General features: G+C 47.3%; 1 protein-coding gene across 4 annotated transcripts in view; it reads right to left on the reverse strand.

Moving 5' to 3' along the window:
* Positions 1 to 23,507, reverse strand: part of CCDC180 (coiled-coil domain containing 180) — a 51,569-nt gene that overhangs the window by 756 nt on the left and 27,306 nt on the right. For 2 of the 4 annotated variants that reach the window (XM_036217633.1, XM_016146266.2), the window contains exons 20-37: positions 23,111 to 23,286; positions 21,154 to 21,334; positions 20,134 to 20,280; positions 18,768 to 18,912; positions 18,474 to 18,590; positions 17,424 to 17,522; positions 15,691 to 15,810; positions 13,933 to 14,105; positions 13,580 to 13,635; positions 13,396 to 13,471; positions 11,611 to 11,688; positions 8,326 to 8,392; positions 7,445 to 7,586; positions 4,338 to 4,498; positions 3,656 to 3,793; positions 3,111 to 3,222; positions 1,487 to 1,592; positions 592 to 727 (exon numbers count right to left, since the gene is read on the reverse strand). In XM_036217633.1, coding sequence (XP_036073526.1) covers positions 592 to 727; positions 1,487 to 1,592; positions 3,111 to 3,222; positions 3,656 to 3,793; positions 4,338 to 4,498; positions 7,445 to 7,586; positions 8,326 to 8,392; positions 11,611 to 11,688; positions 13,396 to 13,471; positions 13,580 to 13,635; positions 13,933 to 14,105; positions 15,691 to 15,810; positions 17,424 to 17,522; positions 18,474 to 18,590; positions 18,768 to 18,912; positions 20,134 to 20,280; positions 21,154 to 21,334; positions 23,111 to 23,286 — 2,230 coding nt within the window. Of the gene's footprint in view, positions 1 to 591; positions 728 to 1,486; positions 1,593 to 3,110; positions 3,223 to 3,655; positions 3,794 to 4,337; positions 4,499 to 7,444; positions 7,587 to 8,325; positions 8,393 to 9,746; positions 10,729 to 11,610; positions 11,689 to 13,395; positions 13,472 to 13,579; positions 13,636 to 13,932; positions 14,106 to 15,690; positions 15,811 to 17,423; positions 17,523 to 18,473; positions 18,591 to 18,767; positions 18,913 to 20,133; positions 20,281 to 21,153; positions 21,335 to 23,110; positions 23,287 to 23,507 lie in introns of those variants that run through there. The other 2 variants (XM_036217634.1, XR_004949953.1) reach the window with 2 other exon arrangements.

The raw sequence follows: 23,507 nt of genomic DNA on the forward strand, positions 1-23,507 counted from the left end.
TTCTTCAGGTAGGCCCCACGAGTCTCTAACAGGCACTTGGGTTCTAATCCTAGCTCTGCCACACTGTAACAGCATAGAAGGGAGCATGTTTCTTTAAGCCTCAGTGTCTGTGTTGGTAACAGGATAATTCTGCCTTTCTCATGGGATTATTAAGAGGATTCAGTGAGATGCATCATGTTGAGAACGGAAGCTGTAGTAGGTGCTCAGTAACTGTCAGCTGTTCCATTCATTGCTCCCAGGGCCCCCATGCCTCTGAATAACTCTGTCCCCTGGCTCTGATTCCTTCACCCCCCTCCCTAGTCTGGGCGGGGTGTCCCTCGGCTGGGCTCCCATAGCCTTGGGGTTCATGCCATTGGACCCATGCTGTCACTGGGCCTGGACATGACTGGCGGCTGACGTCCATGTGCCTGAGAACATCAACTGCCCTGAGTGTTGACACTGTGCTCTGTGGCACCCTGACATGTATCATCCGCTCCACGGGCCAAATGTCAGAGCACCTGTGATGGGAAGATCCCTCCTTCCCCAGCCGGCCAAACCGAGCTGCCCTGCACTCCCTCAGACACGCCCTGCCGAGTCTGTTTCTCCACTCACCAGGTAGACAGCATCTCGGGCCTCCACGGCTGCCAGGTGGCCCAGGGTTGTTTTGGTGGTAGTGATTGATGACGTTTTCTTGAGGAGAATTTTGTTTTGGATGGTGGCTTCAGTGGGTTTAATTCCGGGCCATTTCCTACAAACAAACATGCACGTAAAAGCCCCAGACTTGACTTCATCATTCACAGTGCACACACTAGCCCTGGCAGGAAGGGTTAGCATTCCTTTAAATGCCTTAATGAAAAGAAAACCCCTTCTGAGCATTTAATGTTAAGCTGCCTCAAGTTATTTTTTTGTATTTTCATATTGTTTAAATCGTGTGAACAGACAGTCTTGAGTTCTCCATGGGGAAGGGGGGATGTCACACCTCTCATTGCTTCCCGTGTCTGAGCCTCGGTCTCCTCCTCAGTTGGCCGCCAGGTGGCAGTCACCAGCTCCTAGTCCCTTCTTCCCACTGTGCTGTAAACGCAACTGCTAAGAACTTAGCTGGGCACATCGCCATCTTACTTCTTCCAGGGTCACATTCTTCGAACACAGGGGACAAGCACTTTGAGAGCTCCCATCACATATGACGGACAGCTGCAGTGGTTCACAGTGCCACCAGTGACCCAGAATGCGCTTCACACTGGGACAGGCCTTCCTTTCTTTGTGGGGCCTTATCACATAAACTAATAGGGGCTAAGCTCTCAGTAGGTGCCAGGGCCAGTCCACATACAATCTCATTTAACTTTCTCTTCATAATACCATGTAAGGTAGGCTGCCATGCCCATTTCACAGATGAGGAAACTGAGGCTCAGACCATGATGCCTTTCCCAGGTTACAGGTCAGTTATCCCACTATACCGTCCTCAGCAAATGCAGACATCCATTGTATTCGTCCTGTTCTTGGCTCTCACCTGCTCCCCCGTTCAATCAGGGGCTTCTCACTCTCTTCCTCCAGGGAGAGTCTGGCAAGTTTCCTCCGTATAAGGATTGATGTTTTCTGTTTAGGGGGCTCCATCCCTGGCAGGCAAGAGACAGGTTACTGACCATGGCCTCACCCACAGCCTGAGCTCAAGGGGTCTACCTCCAACCTTACATTTACAGAAATGAGGGCTCACCTCCCTCCTCCCCACTTGGGAGTCTCCCATGGGAGGCAGAGCCCCCTCCCACAGAAAAGCTGAATGCACCAAATACATTGGAGTTTTTATTTTACTATAATAAATATTATCTTTGTAATACAAATTTAATAAAAGAACATATTTTACTTAATAGTTTAATGGTAAATGGACAACATTTAGTAAATGATTCGAGTCTTTGTATAGTTTATAAAAGTAATATGCATATTATAAAAACTTTAAACATCACTTAACCTAGTAAAATGAAGGATTTCAGAAATCTCTCACAGTCCCAGCCACCAGAGGTGACCATTGTCAACAGGCCGGTTCCTGTCTCTCATACTCTTGTATCTCTCCCACAGATTCATTTATGCATATGTGAGTATGCATATTTATCATACGTGTTTTTAAAATAGTATCATAGATAATAAGTATTGACTGTCAACTTGTGTTTTCACATAATAGCATTTCTTCCTGCTGCCTTTCCACACTGGCCCTTATAGACCTACTGCACCCACATTAACAGCTGCACAGTACTCACTTGTACATCTCAAACACAAAGTATTTATCCGGTCTTCTATATCTAGTTATTACTGTTGTTTCCTATTCTTTGCAATTTTAGTGCTGTTATGAACATGCTAGAAAAATCTTTGAGAAATTGTGCAAATATTTCTGTTAGGGGAATTCCTGGAGTACTGACTGCTAGGTCAAAGGTGCACACATTCAGAATTTTGACAGGTACTGACAGAGTGTTCTCCAAGAGAGTGAGTGGTGTCAATGTTACACTTGGGCTTCCTCGCATTCTCTTCAGGGCTGGTTACCACTAAATTTAAAAGCCTTGCAAGGCTGTTGGTGAAAACTGATATCTTAATAACATTTGTTTTCACATTTTTCATCATCTTTTACATTTACTGCCACAAGAATTGCTTCTTGTGTTTGTCCATTGTCTCTTTTTACAAATTTGACCTGTTAGAGTTCTGTGTACAGCAGGGATAATTGGCCTTCCTCTGCCCTTTAGGTTATTAGGAATATTTTTCCAGTTTGTGGTTGGTCTTTCCATTTTTTAACATTTTTCCTTTTGTTTTGTTTTGTTTTGTTTTGACCACAGAGAAGTGCTAGCCATTTCCTTCATAGTTTCTGGCTCTTGTCTTATATTTAAAAAGCTGTCCCTACCCCAAGATTGTGAAAATATTTACTTATTTACTGTTAGAGTTTCATTTTTCACATATAATCTTTGACCCATTTGGAATTTTTTTAAATTTAAAAAGTTACTTTTAATGAAAACAAACAAAAACTCATCAGTCCTCTTGGTGGAGAATGTTTTTATTCTGGTGGAATTGGGGGAAAGCAGGCCCCCAGGCCCATCAGCCTATGCCTCACTAACCCCCTGGGGCCAGGGTACAAGGCTGGTGGTGCCACTTACTTGCAACCTGGACATCATCGATGGTGACCACTTCATCTAACTGCAGCAGGAACTTCTCAGTGAAGGTGGCCAAGCTGGTAATGAAAAAGCGGCCGTACTTCCTGGTAAATTCCTGGAAGAGAGCCCAGTGCCCAGAGGGAGGAACTCGCCTCCAAAGCAGGCGGAGGGAGGATATGGGGAGCCAGCAGGAGAGACAAGACCAAAACCATGTGTTAATTGTGTCCAAGGTAACTGGCATCTAAGATAGGAAATGATTCAGAAATGGCCAAGGGGCAATTCACCGAAGAAGAAATAAAACTAGACCTAGATCTTGAAGAACAGTTCTCATTAGTGATTTTATAATTAACTTAGAAATTAAAAAAATACAAGTTAAAACAGCCAATAATGGCCATCTCCACCCCTAAAACCTGCCCACTTTTATGTCCTGCTTTGGCCAGGGTGCCAGCAAAAAGCCATGCTCAGTGTTGGTGGGCTATCAAATTAGGGTAAGCTCTCTGGAGATAATTCCTCAGCACCTGGATTTGGGAGCCAATAGTACTACTGACCTCCAGCTTCTCCCTGGTTGCCGTAATTACAGCATCCAAATCTTCCTGTCTTTTCTGTTCTGATTGACATAGAGACTCCATTTCTTGGAAATGGGCAGGGTGTCCGAGAGTTGGATGGAGGCTCTGGGCATTTTCATCCTTCAAGCAAAATATCCAGAAATTAGCAGGGATTTTGACCCCACTATCTTGATGTCAAGACCAAAAAAATCACTGGCCTAAGTCCTTTGCCAATTATAGACATGGCCAGACTGATGTGTCCTCTGACCCGGGCATGTGAAGGGCCATGTGTGGGCAGAAGAGTGGCAGAGAAGACAAGATAGGGACAGCTCTGAGGGTAAGGAGAGGGTGAGTCGAGCATCTGTCCAGCCTAATCAGGGCTTTAGTCCAATGAAATCAACAGCATCCACATCCCATGGCTGCAAAGACCAGGTGGACGATCATTATTTATCTCAATGACCATGGCCACACAGAACCCAGCCGACCCACCCATTACATCCAACAAGGAGTTTACTGAATGCCTTCTATGAAGAAGCTGTTGTTCCCACTCTCATTTTTCCATTGTCTGGGGTCCCTCAGCCCCCACCTAACAATCCCAAGCCTGGCCCTGATACTCAGTTCTGCCTATGCCTTGCATCCACGGCCCCTGGTCCTAGAGAGGAAGAGCTAGTCCTGGGGCCCTCACCCTTTTTGTCTCCAGTTGCTTCTTATAATCCCAGAACTGTTTCCGGATCTCTTTGATGGAGGCACAAAATTTTTTCCAGTGCTGCTCCTTGAAATTCTCCATCACCAGCCAACACACCTGGGGTAGCAGCTCCTCAAATCTCCTCATCTGGGCTCGTAATTCTGTAGAAATTGGGGGCGGGAGACCAGGGGACAGGACTGAGCAGAGCCAAGTTACTGAGGTGACCTCTACAACAGGGCTCAAAGCAATTTCCCAAAGAGAAAAACTGGTCTTCAATGTGGTAATAGCTATTTCATCGACGGGGGTCCTGTGATCAAACCAATATAGAAAATACTGGATTAAACAAGTTCAAAGGACTTCTCTATTCTGCGGGACTTTTTCCCTCATTTAAAATGCATTGTGTCTCTCAGCAGTTCTCTCTCAGCCCTTATCTCTTCAAATATTGCCCTGACTCTAGTCTCCTTCATCTCCCTTTGGACCTCTAAATAACTATATGCTAGACCTCCTCTTTCCTCTATATCTCTTAACCTTGCTCCTCGATTTTCGTTTCTGTTTTTCTGTGTTGTATTTTGGGTGCTTTTGTTGCATCTACCTTCCAGTTCACGGATTTCACCTCCAATAGGGAATAATCTGATAGTAAAGCCTTTCATAATTTTTCAATTTCAACTATTTATTTTCCCAATATAGGACTTCTATTTGGTTTTATTTCATATCTACTTGGTCCTCTAATAAATACATTCTTTTATAATCTGTCTGATACATTTAATATCCAAAGTCCTTACTGGCCTCATCCTGCTGCCCCTTGCCTAAGGTTCCTTTTTCTCGTGTGTGTGTGTGTGTGTGAGAGTTAGGGGTGGGGGTCTACTTTTACTGTGGGCTCTTAGTCTGAGCATGAGACTCCCGGAATTGAAAGTGAGTTTTTCTAGAGAGGATTTGTAGTGTCTCTATTAAACAAGTATCTGAGCACAACTAACTTAAGGTCACTTTAAGCAGAAGTATCAGCATGAGGTCTTGTGGATGGTCCACAGAAACAAAGTTGAATTCAGGTTTATCTCGGTGTGACTTCTGGTTTAAAAACCACATAAGGGCTGGCTTATACTTGTGGATTCTCACTGGTGTTTTTCTGCTTCTTCTTTACCCAGTACCAAGGTTTTGAATAAGCTAGCTTTAGTTTCCTTCCAGTTGTGGGGGTGGGAGGAGTGGTTTTTGTTTCATTCACTTACTCCAGCAGGTGGAGTCCCAGTTTTATGTGGCTGTGTCCTTTCAGACTTTCCACCTTGGGAGGTCTGGAGCTTTGTCTCCTTTTCCCAATGCCCTAAAGGCCCCCCAAACAGGGGCTTAAATTCACTTGGGTGTCAGCAAAGCCCTTGGGGCAATAGCCAACATTACTGCTCAATTTATCTCTCAGAGTTCCTATTTTATTTAATGTTGGGGCCTTATGTGTTTCTTACTTTACAGCTAGCTCAATGCATTTAAAAGAGTTCATCACGAAAATATTCTAACCAGCATTTTTACATGTTTTCAGTGGGAGAGTTGGTCAGGTAACTGGATTCCCAGACTGTAGGGAATGGAAGTGTCCATTTAGCGTGAACTGTCAATCTTCAGAGAGGGACATAATCTGCAGCCTTTCTCAAACCGATTTGTCCATGGAACCTTTCTTTTGAGGAGGATCGTATAGGATGGGATCCCACGGAGTTCATCTAGGGAAATTCTGAGCTAAAGAAACAAAATGCTGTCTGTGGTTTCAATTCTAGTCATTGTCCAACCACAGTAATGAAAACTATGGCAGGCTGTTTCCTTTGTATACAGCAGGTCTATACAAGGGGCTCGTCCTCAAAAATGCCTTGCGTGGTGGGTTTACAGACAAGGAAACTGAGGCTCACAGAGGTGAAGTGACTTGGTTAAGGTCATATAGCTGGGAAATGGCAGCGCTGGGTCTTGACCCCAGGTCTGTCTGTCCCCCAGTTCTCTCCTTCTTCTACCCATGCTGCCCCTCAACCAGCATAGCAGCCCCTGAGGTTCCCTGCCTCAGAAGCAGGAATAATTAGGACTTATAACTGCACAAAATACACATGGCAATGGACAAAGACACAGAGGAACATGGAGAAATAGACAAAAGGGGGTCTAATGGGCATGTTTTCACAGCTCCTTTATCATCGTTATAATAAACGTAAATGGAAAGATGTAGTCCACCTGCCTGTTTTCATGTCCCTATTCCCCAGGAGGCTGTATCTACCAAGTTCATCATAGCCCAGCACAGGTCAGGCATACAGTAGGTGCTGTGGAAGGCTTCTTCAAATGATTAAACACAGAGTTACCATATGACCCTGCAATTCCATTCCTAGTTATATACCTAAGAGAAATGAAAACATGTCCATACAAAAACAGGTACATGAATGTTCACTGGAGCATTATTCACAATGGCCAAAGGCAGAAACAACCAAATGTCCATCAATGAATGAACAGATAAACAAAATGTGGTACATGCATACAGTGGAATATGATTCAGCCATAAAAAAGAATGACGTGCTGATACGCACTCCAACGTGGATGAAGCTTTAAAGAATTATGCAAAATGAAAGGAACCAGACACAAAAGACCACATAACTATATGAGTCCACTCATATGAAAGCCCAGACTAGGGAAATCTAAAATTTCTGGAGACAGAAAGTAGATTAGTGTCGCTTAGGGCTGGGGGTTCTAAGATTGACAGTGATAGTGGTTACACAACTCTGAATATACTGAATATCCACTGAATCGTACATTGTAGATGGGTGAATTTTACGTATGTGAACATTTCAGAAAAGCTGTCAAAAATATCTGTGCAATGAACAAAACATTTTTAGTGATACAAATCACCATATTTCTCAAAAAAAAAAAGAGAAGCTTTGGTGGGGGCAGGGGTAGGGGCACTGTTGTCTCTCCTGGTTAAATCTGATCAAGGTTTTTACTTAATTCTAAGATGTCAGCTTTTTACGGGGCGAGGCTCCTCTGCCTCTACCGTGACCTGCAGGTCAGGAGGGTAGCATGCAGGCCCTGAGCCCCAGGCCTAGATCGATCAGTAGCTCCGTGTCACACCCTTGACTGGCCTGCCTGCCCGCACCCACCTATGAGGCAGGAGTTATGGTACTCGTTTGTCTGGCTCTGGTACTCCAGGATCTTCTTGCCGATGTTCTCTGCACACTGGTCAAAGGTATCGTGCATGCAGTCAGGCCTGGTGACTGAGCGCTTCTCTTTCCGGTAAAACTCCTGCAAGAGAGGGTTGACAGTGTGTGGGCAAGGACTCTCACTATGGACTCTTGCCCATGCTCTCAACATCTTCCACCCTGCTCTCGACACCCCTTAGCCTTCTCTTCCTGCCTGTCTGCCCTTCTCACCACAGATAGCATCACAGGGCTATGCACGGCACAGGCGGGTGAATGGCAAAATTCTATTTACCCTTCAAGACCAAAATGGAATCTCATTTCATGATGAGGTTGAAAGCTTTCTATGAAACTCCAAGCTGGGTACCAGGCTGTGGGCCACTAATATGGATGACCCGGAGGCCCTGTACTGAAGGCATTCACAGCCCAGTGGGAGGCAGACATTCCTGTGTTACATGTGCTGGAACTGGGCACTGGGTAGCTCCGACTGGAGGACCCCCAGGTGCCTGCTCCCATCACCCCACCTGTCTCTCTGTGCTGCCGCCAGATCAGCCCCCCTCTTGCTGGGCACTGACCTCGGGGACAGAGATGGGACTTGTTCCCATTGACACGCCCAGTATCTGACATACAGTTAGTGTCAAAGAAATATTTGGTGGCTGAATAAATGGATAAATGAATGAATGATGTTTAGCTGCGTAGCCATGGTCATGGGGGCTGGCATCCCCTTTCCTCAGTTTTACCCATAAGGGCATTATCAGTAGATTTCAGGAGGCAGAGGCAGCTGGGGACATGTGATCCGTGGCTGGCAAGGGGGCAGGCAGAGGCCTGTGGGCAGCAGTCCTCACCTCTGCAACACACAGCAGATGGTCGTTGTTCTCCCAGAGGAGGGTCAGGATGATCCCTTTAAAATCCCTGCAACACACACGAGACAGATCCCTGAAGGGCCTGGTGCAATCACACCAAATATGGTGGACAAAACCAAACGGACAGAACATTCTGAGGACTCAGCCCCCCAGCCAGGATTGGAATAGGACCGTTCATGGGATGCCCAAGCATGTGCCCACCTAATACTTCCATTGTCAAGTTTAACACCTCTTGTAAGTGACGAGATAGGTCTGGCCCCTTCCAAGGGTCTCTGCTCTTTTTTGGCCTCACCACTCCTTGTAACTATTCACTCCCACCCCAGGACCTTTGCATGTACTGATTCTTCTCCAGAGAATACAACTAAATTTCCTCTTGGTCACACTTGTTTCTGCTCATCCTCAGATACTGGCTCAGTGCCAGTTCTTGACTGCCTTGTTCAGATGCTCCTAGAGTGGGTCTCAGTCCTACTGCATTCTACACAGGGGGAGGGGAGAGGGTTGTTTGGGATTGCTCCGTGTGACTGGCTGATTAACCTCCATTTCTCCCTGCAGATGGTAAAGCCCATCAGAACACGGCCTGTGTGTATCTATTTCCTTCATGGAATTCCTAGCCCCCTATCCATTCCTCAGTATTAGTTGAAAGAAGAAATAATGACTTCTTATAAATATCAATCAAATGAGCAGGACTTCCTGTAGGACCAAACATTCTCCTTCCAGCACCTCTGGCCTTTCGGTGCCAGTGCACAGACTGGGGCTTTATTAAACAAATTCACACAGATCTAGTGGATATTCCTGTCCAGTTAGGTCAACCATCTCAGCAGTAAGATTGAAGTAAAGAACAGATGTATTAGAACTACATGTAGCTGCAGGACATTTAATTTTTCACGATTTCCGTAAAGTGATGGCAGCGACTATTGTAAACACAATGTTGTCGGCCAATGTCTAAAATACATGTAATAGGTTCCTTGATCTTTCATTTTAAAATTCCTTCATCGTAATTAAAGAAAATTGAAAATATGCTGGAAAAGAAGAAGGAAAAATGAATGATGACATTTTATTTTATTTCCATTTGTTCATGTGTATGTTACATTCTGCTCTCCTTTCCTTGAACAAGAAGAGAAGCCAATGAAGACTCTCCTTGACCAAACTTTAGACAGGCTCCTCTGAGCCCGCTTTCCAACTAGGCCTCATCCTTGGGCATTGTTTTTGGCCTGTTGGGTTCTGTTTTAGCAAGAACTCTACTAAGCCAGTTTAGAGATAATCCCCCACCCTTGGTAGCTGATGCCCCTGGGTTGCCTGGAGCAAGAATCCAGTTAAGTAGGTTTACCAGAAACCCCAGTACCCTTGAATTTTCTATCCACTGACACCCCCCATCCCAACCCCACCACTCTGCACACTGGCAATATATTCCCTGTTACATTGTGAGTGGAGCCCCATCTCTCTCTCCCCTACTGAGACAGTCCTGACACCTAATGCAAAAGTCCCACTTAAAGTCTTCCGTACTGTTTTAACAGGTGCCAGGATAATTGTTTCTTTAACACCTCCCACCTGCAGTGCTTTGGAGGAACCACCACCACGCTCCCTTGATAAACTGGGAACTTCCACTAAAATCTATTCATATATTGATTAATCTCAGGCAAAACATGGAATGAACCTGTTTCCTTTTCATGTCTTGGCATTCTACTGAGAATGTTTGCTCCTAACTTTATTTCCTCCTTTGGGCATGGTCTCTTCAAATTTTCCCCTTACCCTACTGAGTCCTCAAGATTTCCTAAGTGATTTGCTGGGGGACGGGGAGGGAGCCAAATTTTAAAGGTCTTTTTCTTTGTTGTCCTTTTCTACCACCATTGTTTCATGGCTGGTTGCTATCTAACTTTTAATTGCATTTTAAACTCCAGTGGAGTTTGAAAATTTGTTTGCCAAGTGTTTCCATCTTTTTCCTTGTGATTTTTTTTCTAACGTTTCTCAGTGTGACAATATTATATTAAGGGAGGCCTAAGTGTGACACTTGGGAACTTGTTGGCTCCTCTCTGTAGCTCTAAGGGGAGGGTTCTTTTTTACCTACAGTGCAGAGGGGAAGACTGAGGCTTGGGGAGAAGTCCCAGTTTGGAGGTAAAAACATGATCAGTCTGATTCTATTTTCTGAGCAATTAACTACTGTGTTAGTCCAAGAAAGTCTTCCCGCTTTGAGAGATTTAATAAGTGCTTGATTTATTTATTTTCTGTTTAGCTGACGATTTTTCTTTTTAATCACTAAAAACACTGTGGTGCCTCCGCATCATGGATATCATCCATACCATTCAGCCATACAAAACAGGAAACTGTTGACACACTTGACAACTTGGATAGATCTCAAGGACATTATGTTGAGTGCAAAAAGCCACCCTGAAAAGATAATATACTGTATGAGAACGCTTATGTGACATTTCTGAAATTATAGGGATGGAAAACAGATTAGCGGTTGCTCATGCTAGGGTTGGCGAGGGAGGGGCATGAATGTGGCTGTAAGGAGCAGCAGGAGGATCTTGGTGTTGGTGGAAGAGTTCTGTTACTGGATTGTGGTGATGGTTACACAAGCCTACACATGGATAAAATGACAGAAGTATGCAAAACTGAGAGAAAGAGTCAAGGTTTTAATGATGTGGAATGTCAATGAGTGTGTGGGACAAGGAAGCGTCTAGCTGCTGATTTGGACATGACTTCTGGGCTGCCTGATGTAAAAGCCACCATTCTTTGCATGTTTACAAAACTCCAGCGACGAGACCTTTGGTGCAAAAAGACTGATTAGTAGAGGATACTGTGAAGGTGGGGTCCCCTGATTACAGGGAGGGGGGCCAGTTGTAGACCTGGACTTTTCTCTGAGTGCTTTCCATTTTCAGAAGTTAGAATTTTGCTGGTTTGACTGAAACGTAGCCATATTAAGTAGAGCAGATTTCGTTTTAGTCGCCACAATTAAAATAAGGGAAAAGAGGAATGAAGACAGGGGAAAGCATTTAAAACAAAACAAAACGACACTAAAGAAGCATGCTGTCCTGCTGTTACAAAATACTTAGTTTGGAAAATGTGAAAGTTTGATAAAAGTTATCTCTCAACAAATTCAAGTGAAATGGGTTGAGACAAACTGACTTTGACCTCTACCTGTCCCTTCACCAACCCCTCCTGCTCTGCCCCCTACTTCTTATTTTCCCTTCGACTGAGTCAGGTTTAGCCACCCCTAGATGGAGACAAGAGGTTAAAATAGTTAAAGGACAAGGTGTTGTCACTTACGCAGCCAGAGGAGGTGGCCTCTCCCCGAGCACCTGGTACTTTTTGTCCATTCGATTCGGCTTGGAGTACCGTGTGATACTGTGAGACAAAGGAAAGTCAGGGCTCTGGATGCTGGGGATAGACACGGGCAAATCTGGGCCTACGGGAGCCCTGCCTGAGTTTCTAGAGATGCTTGGTCTGCCTTTGGGGCAACCTGACCCCTGTTTCTGGGGCTGAATCCTTCAAGATGCCTCCTCATAGCTCTGGAGATGACCTTACTGTGGGGATGGAGCCCTTGCCACTGAAACCTACCCAAGGCCATTGAGAGGGGGCAAGTGGTAGAGGTGCTCCAGCCCAGAGATTTGAATCCTTGCTTCTCCGTGGTGAGGCTCCAAAGAAAAATAGGTTGAGCCACATTAGGATTGCTAGATTTTTAAATAAAAATATAATACGCCCAGTTAATCTTGAATTTCAAATAAGCAATGAGTAATTTTTAGCGTAAGCATGTCCCATGCAATATTCAGGACATACTAAAAATATTATGTCTTTTATCTGAAATTCAAATTTAACTGGGCACCCTGAATTTTTATCTGGCAGCCCTAACAACATAGATTTCACTCTGTAACTGCTGAGAGACTGGATATACAAATAGTCGGGGGCTGGACCACATATAAATACAGAAGTCTAACCCACAACCTGCAGCAATGTGACCAAGAAACCAACTCTTTATTATAATAAACAACTCGGGAAGCCAGCCTGCTGTACGTCAGACTCGAGAGATGGTATCCTAGTGACGATCCATAAAGCTAAGCAATAGTTCCTGTAACAAGTGGCCCTACGTAACCAGAAATTATTAATAACTGGTAGCTTCTCAAAATTTTGTACCTGCTTCCAACTTAAGACCAACCAGAGAAAGCCAAATATGCTTCCCCAACCAATCCCATAGGATGCCCTGCTGTAGGCCTGCCTCCAGCTGTCTGCCCTGTGCCCACAGCCTCCAATCGGCCATGCCCGAAGCCCTCCTTTGCCTCCATTATATACTCCTCTACCTGCCTTTGAGGCTCCGCTAAAATACAGTCAATGTGGCCTAGACCCTTGCTGTAGCAAACTCTGAATAAATAGCCTTCGCTTTTCTCATTTGGTTGGTCTTTGTTTATTTCCACATTGCAGATGCCATGTGTATTCAAAAAGACCTTCTGGAGATATGCAAAGCACACCGGCCACTTCCTCAAAACCTGGAATTAAACCACATCAACAAGGGCTCACGGGAGACACAGAAAGTTGGCTCAGCCACATGGTTTCTGTTATCTACCTTTTGTAAAATACAGGCGAGTGGGCCAGGACCCACCATCACTGAGCCATGAGTCCGATGACTCCAGTGGAGCACAGTGGGCAAAGCGCACGGCCAGGATGCAGAGGCCAGGACTTCCTAAGGCTCTATGCTATCACCCAAGGAAAGCCATCTCCAATGACCTTCTTTCTGACCAGGATGATGTGTGTGGGAAGGTAGCAGGGCTGTGATCCACCTGCTATCACTGTGGGAAACCACTGAACTCCTAGACAGGCTCTCCAAGTGAGTGTGGCCTGTTGAGCTGAGTCACTGAGCAGGAATGAGTACAGATATGACTAAAGCCAGCATCGGAGCTGGCTCTTCACTGGATCCCAGAGAATCCTGGAGCTGTGAGCACAGGCAGCACATTCTGAGGACAGACTCCGGTAAAGTAACAGGGTGCTCTCTGGCCTCCATTCAGGGACACAGGGTAGGGGTCCGGGAAGGGGAGATCGTGGGCAGCCCAGCATCCCTACCTCCCTGCTGAGGTGGCACTGCCACTGGACAAGGCCTTGATGAAGTGTTCTCCCCGGTTCCGTTGTCGCTTCGCACCTTTGGGTGACGATTACCCAGAATAAGAGCAGAGGACTCAAGGTAAGGATGGGTCAAGTATCACCACTGGCTTCCCCACCTGAGACTTGCAGGCCTGTTGGCCTTTACCTGTCTGGGATCGGACTTTGTCACATGGGGCGACTGCGCATTTTGAGTCGTGAAGTCTGAAACCAAAGGAAAGGAGGTGAGCTTTTACCCAGTGACCATGAGGACAGCTCAGGCCAGGCACTGGGCACCATCCTGGTTGTCACACACCACCACATGACTCCATCCTGTCAGGAGCCCCACTTCAGAGGAGGGAACTGGGGCTCTAAGAGGAGAAGTCCCTTGCTCAAGGTCACAGGTTTTCAGGGGTGGGCTGACATGGGCACCCAGTGTGTGGCACCACAAAGCTGGTCCCTGAAGGCTCAGGGCTTGGCCCATGGTGGCAGAACCTCATTGTGCACCCCAGGACCACTCACTGCAGGATCTTCTTGACCACCTCTACAGCTGGGTCTTCAATCATGGGCTTCCCCATGCGGCTCGGCTGAGCGAAAGACTCAGGGGTGACTACATCTATCTTGGCCTCCTCCTCAAAGGTTTCTGAAGACATCTGTATGTCACTCTCCATCTCCAGGTTGGTCAAAATGTTTTCCTAAAGGCCAGAGAGAAGGGCCCGAGTATGTGGGACCGGCAGGCTGGGTTTATATTCCAGCACCACCCTGCCCAGGTGCTGCGGCTGGAGGCCAGATGCCTGAATTCTTTGAGCCTGTATTCTCCCTTCTTTAAAACAGTAATGGTCATATCTCTTTTAGAGGGCCATGAATTCATTCATGCATATATGCTGTTAACCTTCCAAACTGTTTCCTGAGTGCCTGCTCTCTGCAAGGCTTGCCTGGGTCCTGGGACACGGCGTGAAGAGGTCACATGCGACTCTTATCCTCATGGACCTTATAGTTTAGTCCAAGAGACAGACATTTAATATGCACTTATACAAATAAATGTTTGGTCAAACTTGGGACCAGTGATGTGAGGGAAAAGTTCCAGTGTCTTCTATGAGACCGAGGGTCACAGACCTGTCAGGCTGGCCTGTGGATGTGCTTTTTAATTAATGGGCGAGTGAATGGACAGAAGCATGGACGAGTCAGCGGCTACCTCCCCCTTGAGTTGGCCCTTAGAGAAAGGGTTGGAGTGGCAGCTCGCGATGAGCACTTAGGCTGTTCCTTGTTTTATTCTGAGTCTTGCCTTAGAGGTGGACTGTAAGGTGGAGGGACCCTGGCTGGAACCCTGAGTCCCATCTCGTAGGCACGGTACTGGTGGTGCGATGGAGGCTTAGCGTTGGTGGCATAGAGGGAAGAACCTCTCTGTAGCTGGTTCAAAACGTGGCAGTGAGAGGCAGGGCCTGAGGGGGACCGGAGCCCATTTGTGCTGTATGACCCCCCATTGGTTGTATGACCCCATCCCCAGCCTTTGGTGTTAAAGCCTGGTGTGAGGGGCTGAATGTGGGGTGAGGAAAACACAGGTTCTTTGGCCCTCTTGGGGTGCACAGTCCAGGGGAGATAGCCCCTAAAATAAAATGGAGACCTCACTGTATGGTCTGTGGGCTCATGGGGCAGTGGGAGGTGCCACTGGGCCAGGAAACCCTGACCAGACCAGGGGTAAGAGAAGGCCTAGGGCAAAGTGACATCTTCGGGGCAGGGGCAGAGAAATGAAGAGGCCATGGGAGGTGGACCGCAGAGGCTGCTGCTCAGGTCTGATTAAAGAGTCTGGATGTTGCCCAGAGGGCAGGAGAGTGATATGGTCAGGCTGGCCTTTTCTAGTGTTTGGTCTGGCTGAAGCTCAGGAATTAGATCAAGGGAGGACATGAGAGGATAAGTCAAGTGGTCAAGACACTAGGGGGCTTGGAGGGGGTGGTAGAAATGGGTGGGGAGAAGCTAGTGGCTGCGCATGGGTGTGGGTGGGAAGGAAGAGACAGAGAGGCGAGGCTGCCCTGAGAGCCGGTGGGCGGGGCGAGCTAAGGGTCTTGATGGGGGCGAGGAGGTGAGACCAATCCAGTGAAGTGGCCCATCCAGGATGTGAACCCGGATCTGACTGAACAGCCCGTGGTCTTTCCAAGGCATCCCCGGAGGCCTGAAGTCTAGCAGGGGCCTGGGAGCCCCTCTTCCCTTGAGCTCTGTTGAGCCCTGCAAGTCTCCTAGGAGCTCACCCACCCTTCCCTATCACCCCAGCCCATTTCTTACAGTAAAGACCACTTTAGTCACGGACTCAGTCTCCAGCCTGCAGTTGAGGTACTGAATCCTGTGGTTCAGTTTTTCTTTCCAAGTTCGGATGAACCCGAGGAGGTCTTCTGTGGTCACTACCTAGCAAGAACACAGACGAAAAAAGCCACAGGAAGCAGGCCGCAGGAGGGCAGACTGACTCCATCTGAACCTCAGGAATGTGGGCTGGCTGGTGAGGATGCCTCTTGGTCTGATGGAGGCTCCTCGTTTGCAGGGGGCACCCTGGGGAGTAGGGGACACCGAACCGGCTCTCTGCACTGGGATGACAGATCCCTCATTTGATGGGCCATCGGGAGTTCTGTTCCTGGTTCTACGGGTTTGTTCTGGGCAAGTGACTTAAACGTGCTCAACTCAGTCTTCCCATCTGTGTGACAGGGACACAGAATACTCTCTAGGATTTTTTCTAGCTCTGATACTCTATGTCTAGAAGGAAATGTGTGGCCCAAGATGGTGAGGGTGTGCAGGAGTAAAACGACCACAGCTTTTCTGGACGGGGAATCTGGCCATCTCCGTGACAACGTCCAATACATATACCCCTGGAGTAGCAATTCCGCTGACCGTGCTCCACAGGTGTGCAAGGAAGCGCCGTAAGGATGTTCGCCTTCTTCACACGTCCCACATGTCACTCAGCAATCCTCACACACTGGCCCTAAATGGGTCACTGACCTAGTAGATGACCCAGGCCAGGAGGTGCCTTGGCCTCTTCTGCTTCCTTCATTTCCAATGCACTCTGAGTCCTGCCAATTACCCCTACCACTCAGCTCCACTCATGTCCCTGCTAGCACCTTGTCCAGGCCACTGTTCTCTCTGCCTCAGTCCCAGCACCCTGCCTCTCTCCTACCAACCTCCCTGTTAGCAACCAGAAAGCCCTCCTCAATGTGGCCCTGAGCACATGGCCGTGGCCGCACCGTCCCTGGTCCCCGCTGCCTTTACCACACATCTGATGCATCTATCCCGTCTCCTCATCACTGCTCTGGAGAAGTGTCCAAGCAGTGTCCCCCATCAACAGAGGATTGCCTGCCCACCTGAGCTCATGCACTTCCAACCTGGCCGGAAGGCTCTACAATGCCCCCCGCCTGCCCAATCCCTTCTCTGTCACCCTGCCGTTGCCCTGATACCAACAGAAGGCAGGAAACGGGGTTGTGAGGCGAGGAAATGCGGGAGAGCCGACATTTCTGCCCTGGAGAGCCAGGGTGGTCCTTGAAGGGGTCACAGCAGATTAACTGGGTTTTCCCTGCTCCCCAGGGGATGTGTAGAAACATCTGCATAAAGACACAGAGGTCCCAAGGGGCTATACAGGCAATGAGAATAACATAAGAGATGTGTATTCTCCACTCTGTACTTTGTGGATATTGGAACTATTTTCAAGAAGCACACATTACTATGCAAGAAAAAGCAATAAAGATAGAAAAGTAACTGTCCTCCAATGAAACCATAACTCACTTAAGTCACTGAAATGGAAGAGAAAAGGCACTCTCACTGGGCTCCACCTGCCTGCCTGGGGACTGGGGGAGGTGGCTGGTTTCTCTTCTCTTCCTTAATTTCATTGAATGAAACAGGGATTGAGGAGGAAGGCTCAGGGGCCCCTTTGGTGCTGGAGATATCTTAACCACAGATGTACGTTTATTTCCAGTTTATGATTCCAGCACGATGCATCTTTATTTTTTGTAGCTTAGCTTTCACTGAGCACTTACCTTTTTATCTCCCTTTGAGCTTCGACACATTTCTACTTTGCTTTGAAGCTGTTCCAGAGAAGAATTTAATCCGTCTGTTTGCAAATTGGATTTTGCCACCTAGAAAAATCAGAGATTCTAAGATTTGTTTCTAGAATACCTATTTTGACCAGGAAAATGTTCAACAAAAAACAGATGGATTAAGTACTGAAAAATTGAAATCAGGGGGAAAAAAATGCATGATCTTATCAAAAACTTAATCACTGAATTTAAAAGATTTTTTTTTTTTTTTACTGTCAAATAGATAAGGCTTAAAAATAAAATTAGTGACTCATAGTATTGGTCAAGAGCATAGGTATAGTTCTAGGAATTTATCCATTTCTTAAAGGTTATGCGATTTGTTGGCATATAATTGGCCATAGCAGTCTCTTCTGATCCTTTGTATTTCTGTGATATCAGTTGCAGTGTCTTCTCTTTAATTTCTGATTTTATTTATCTTGTCTCTTTTTTTCTTAGTTAGTCTAGCTAAAGATTTGTCAATTTTGTTTATCTTCAGAAAACCAGTTCTTAGCTTCATTGATCTTTTCTGTTGTTTTTCTGGTCTCTATTTCATTTATTTCTGATCTGACCTTTATTTCCTTCATTCTGCTAAGTTTAAGTTTCATTTATTCTTCTTTTCTACTTCCTTGAGATATACAACTGGGTTGTTTATCTGAGATCTTTGACCTGGAGTCACATTTTGGGTCTAACATTGAAGAGTTCTCTGTTTTTGACTAAGTCACATAATCATTCTCTGCTTCAGTTTCTTTATCTCTAAAATGGGGATTAAAAACAGTACTTGCTACATACAGTTCTTGTGGGGATTCACATAGCTAATTGGAAGACATCAGTAGGATGCACGCATAAGAACTCAGTGAATGCTAGCGGCTATTATGATTTAATCTCTATCTTCCTGGCTGGAGTGCGAGTCCCACTGTAGAGACCACATCGGTATCCCCAGCACCTGGGACAGTGCTGGCATGCAGGTGTGTGTGATGAACACCCACCAGATGAAGAATAAATCTGTCCTACCTCGCATTTGATGTTCACTTGCAGATTTGTCAGCAACCGCTGGATTTTCTCTAAGAAAATAAGGTCCACAGACAGGTTATGGAATTTACTTTCAAACTTGTTGATGACATCATTGGCCTGCAAAGAAATAGAAAAAGTAAAGGAGTGGGGGCTTAACTGGGAGCTTGTGGGCTTCAGAAGCAGAAGAGGACAGGCTCAATTAATGGTTGGAAAGGGGGCTTGACTGGCCCCCCTTGACCCTGTCACTATGTGTCCCGGGAGCTTGGCTGGAAGTCAGGGTTGGGGCTCCCCGACCTGGTCCAGGTACTCGCTCTCCATCTTCTCCATGTTGATCATGATTAAGCTTTCAACAAACTCTATTCGGGCAGCTTCCTTTTCCAGTCGATGACACAGTGAGTCAATTTCTTCAGAGGAAAAGTTGCCTCCCTCTGAAAATAGTCTGAAAGTAATGTGGGACAAATAAAAGCCGGTGATCAGACCTGAACCTTTCCACCCATCCCAAACACTGTGGTTAACAAGGATTTAGATTAAAAGTATAAGATCAAGGAAAAATGAATGGAGGTAGTTCAAGGACAGAAGCAGGAAAACAACCCAAATGTCCACTGAGGGGCGAATGGATAAACAAAGCGTAGCATACGTGTACAATGGAATCATATGCGGCCTTAAGAAGGAATGAAATTCTGATACATGCTACAACATGCATAACCAGTGAAGACATTGTGCTAAGTGAAATAAGCCAGACACGTAAAAGGACAAATGTGTGACTGCCTGACATGTTGTGTGAGGCACCTAGAGCAAGTAGTCAAGTTTACAGAGGCAGAACGTGAGGTGGTGGTTGTCAGCGGCGGGGAGAGGAGAACGGAAGTTGGTGCTTCACGGGTTCGGAGCCTCAGTTTGTGGAGAGGGAGGGTGGCGATGCCAGCACAGCTACGTGATTGCATTTACTGCCACTGAACCACGCACCTGAAAATGGCTAAAATGGACAATTTCGTGTTATGTATATTCTGTCACAGTAAAAGATCTGAAAACACTTATTCATAAAGATCACACGCACACACACACACAAACACACACACACACACACACACACCTATGCTCATTGCAGCATGAATCGCAATAGCCATGACACCTAGGTGTCCTTTAATGAATGATTGGATAAAGATTTGGTACACATGTATATACAACAGAATACTCCTTAGCCATAAAAGACGATGAAATATTGCCATTCGCAACAACAAGAATGGATTTTGAGAACAACGTGATGAGTGAAATAAGTCAGAGGGAAAAGGACAAGAACCAGGCAGTCGCAATCACGTAGGACATAGAACAGAAAGCCACAAATGAGCCAACAAAACAAACAAACTCGTAGACACAGACAACAGCATGGCGGTTACCAGAGGGCAAGGGATGTGGGGGGAGGACGAAGAGGGTAAAGAGGGTCAAATTTATGGTGACAGAAGGAGACTAGACTTTGGGTGGTGAGCCCACAACGCAAGATACAGATGATGGATCATAGAATTGCACACCTGAAACTTATATAATGTTATTAACCAATGTTACCCCCAATAAATTTAATTTTAAAAAAATTAAGAAGAGAAATGGCCAGCTGTCAGCAGAGAAAGCCTGGTGGCCCGCAGAAGCCCCGGACGCCGGCTCCCACCTGCAGTGCTTAACGAACTCGATGTTGGTGTCGCGAACCTTGCCCAGGCTCTCCTCCAAGTACTGGCGGAAGCTGCGCAGGGACACCTGGATGACGTCAACGTAGCTAAGCAGCTCCCGGTGCAGCGTGTTGCTGAGAATGACCAGCCTGGGGGACACGGAAGGGGCAGGGTGGTGACCTGGGCATGGAAGAGCAACCTGGAAGGCTGAGCTCCACTGCCGCACCCAGCCGTGGGGCCACCAGAACCACTGCCCGTCTTCTCTGGGTGAAATAAGAGGCATTAGAAGGACGTCCAAAGTGCCAGCATGTATAGGACAGTGTGGAACTCTGTGTGCTGGATCAGAGGGTGTCCCTCTCCTCGTTCTGGCTACTGCCACCGATTGGTAAAAGAATCCCCAGGCCCTCAGTCTGACACGCTCACTCTAACTTCCAGCAACGTAGTTCCTGTGCCCCGGGGCTCTCCTGAAAGAGCATCCTGCAAGTTTCCCCTTCACATCCGAGTCCACCCTCAGCAGCTGCCTCTGTGTACCTGACCACCGTATAGACACCTGGGAGGGCTCCTCACCTGTTACCTGACTGAGGCTTCGCTGGAACCCCTTGCTCTGCCCTGAGCACATCCCCGCCTCAAGCTGTGCCGTGTTCCTTCACGATGGGAGAATTCTGCTCCCTCCCCACCTTTCTCCATCCCAGACCTGGGAGTCCCTCCTATAGGAAACGCTTCCTGACTTCCCCTGATGGAAGCGGCTTTTCCCACATTTTGGGGCACATCATTTGCATCCCTGCACTCGGACCATGAGCATCCTTTTTTTCTCTCTGGCTGCTCACCCAGGCCCAGCACCCAGTCTCCAGCCCCTAGACAGATGTCTCTTGCGAAGATCTGAGCTGAAAAGAGACAGTTGCTCCGGGGCCTGGAAAACATGATGACTCTTATCCATTGGGGCTGGAGGCGGGGAGCCCCTCCTCTGAGAGCAGCTCTCTGCTCTAGGCTGGATTCTAGGCCCACGAGGCCAGGGCCCTTACTTCTGGCTCTTGGTGGCGTTCAGAAAGGTGTGTTCCATGTCGTAAATCTTGCGGCGGAAGTTTTTACTCCTCGCATTCTGCTCCTCTTGGAACTGGCAGAACATCAGCCTCTCCTTCCTCAGCGTCTCCATCACCCCGGCACAGTGGTTGTCCAGCTGCTTTTGATGCAGCAAGAGCTCAGCTGAAAAGGATGAAGGGAGCTGAGGCCCTTTGTGATCCTGAGTCACCTCAGGACATTCTTTTCCTAGACGGTGATGGCTGCCTCTCCCAGGCCAGCTGAAGAGCAGAGACCATTCAGGCCAATATCCCTTATCCTGCCCCGCTGTCCTCACCAAGGCCTGGCATGGGACTTGCCACAGACCTCAGGGAGGCCACTCTGAGACTGCCCCGGGGTCTCTAACTGGAGAGGAGGCTCTACCTGGCTGTGACAGGTGGGGAGGTCCCTGCTGCTGGAGGCACTCTGCCTGCAGCTGAAGGGAACAAAGCATGGGAGATGGAGAGTCCCCGGAGAGCAACCCTGCGAGCAGGTGGGATGGGGGAAGGGTGTTGGAGAAGGTGGGGATCTTGGTGAGAGGGTCAGAGAGAAAACAATGAGCACACAGCTGGGCAGTCGGAGGTTGTTCCTCATATCAGTGGCTACTTACTTCCAATGAGCCTGAAGCCTAACAGACTTCCACAGTGGAGTAAAAAGAGCCAGGATTTAGCTTCAAGAGCTCCATCATAGGCTTTTAGAGCTGGCAGAGAGCCCCAGAATGCCCTCTCTGAACTCCCTACTGCTGGGAGTGGTCAAAGTGCTGTGGTCCCAACTCCGCCAAAAATGAACGGTGTGACTCTAGGATGTTCTTTCTCTGGCCTCAATTTTCACACTGTGCATTGGGCCAGGGAGCCAGGGAAGAGGAAGGAAACCAGCCTTCAGAAAGCACCTTACTTGTATTTATATTTAAGGCACATTTTCCAGACAAAGGCAGTGAATTTCTGAAAGCCAAGCAGGTCTCCTCAGGCCACAGGCACTGGGACTCCTGGCCAGGTCATTGCCCCGAGCAACAGGAGGTTGGATAAGATCATATGAGGACTCTCTTTGAGCTCTAAATGTCTATGATGGAGCTTGAAGTGTGACTCAAGTGAAAAACTAACAAGGTCATTGAAAGATCCAACTAAAAGTGTGCCCCCCCCCCATTAATGGAGCCCTCTGCCTAGGAAAGAAATGTCACCTCTTTTTAAGTGTTATTAATTATAATCTAAAATTAATGGTTACCACTTTTGGAGGCTGTGGCATGTACGAGGTGCTCATTATTTCTTACTGTACCACAACCACCAACAATAGTCCCTTCTACAGGTGAAGAAGGGATCGGAGAAGTCAGGCAACCTGCCCAGAGTGACAGCCACAGTGGTTGAGCATGATAGCTCTGATTCCTGGGCTACAGGCTTGCCTCTAGAGTAGGGACCCCCAGCACCTGGGCGTCAGACTGGTACCAGTCAATAGCCTGTTAGAAACTGGGCCACCCAGCAGGAGGTAGTTGGCCGGCAACTGAGCAAAGCTTCATCTGTATTTGCAGCTGCTCCCCAGAGCTAGCATCACTTCCTCAGCTCCACCTCAGATCATCAGGCATTAGATTCTTATAAGAGCACTGGTCCCTGGTGCCAAAAATGATGGGGACCATTGCTCTAGAGCATCCACCATGCAGGTGTGTATCTGATAGGTGTGTAGCACATCTGGGATCTACACAACCAAAAAAAAGGACAATACTCTTCATTTCAGTATCTAATGCCTTCTTAAAAAAAAAGAAAAACAATTTAAAAAGTCTTGAATGAGGATTCTGCCAGCCTCAGAGGTCCAAACCCTCACACACATCGTCCACGGTGTGATGACAGCTGGGGCAGCTAATGAATGTGGAGCTGTGGCGGCACAGATGCCGGGGCTCTGGGGTAGGACAGCCTTCCCAAGCAGGGTCTGTACCTGCCCTGACGTTGTGGATGTCCCTTTCGACGTGCTGGACTCTTGGCTGGTGCAGGTGTAGACGCAGCTCCAGTTCCGAATCCAGCTGATCAATCTTAGTGGCCACGATGCCCTGGGCATTGAGGGTGCACTGGTCAAACCACTTCTCTAAGTGCTCAAAAAAGCCAGCTCGAAGTCTAAGGAAGAGAACAGCGAGGGTCACTCCTGACAACGATCATTACGGGGAGGAGGTTTTTCTATTTCAACGTATAAAGGTCTCTCCCCATCCCCTTTGCTCCTTGTTCCTTGTTTTATTTTCTACTACAATGTATTTTTTTGGTCTGAGCGGACAATCATTCATTAACCATACCCCTGCTGGAGGACATAGGGTGGTTTCGAACCGTTCGTTCTTGCAAAG

This window comes from Rousettus aegyptiacus, unplaced genomic scaffold (genome assembly GCF_014176215.1).
Source record: "Rousettus aegyptiacus isolate mRouAeg1 unplaced genomic scaffold, mRouAeg1.p scaffold_m13_p_3, whole genome shotgun sequence".
NCBI classification, from domain to species: domain Eukaryota; kingdom Metazoa; phylum Chordata; class Mammalia; order Chiroptera; family Pteropodidae; genus Rousettus; species Rousettus aegyptiacus.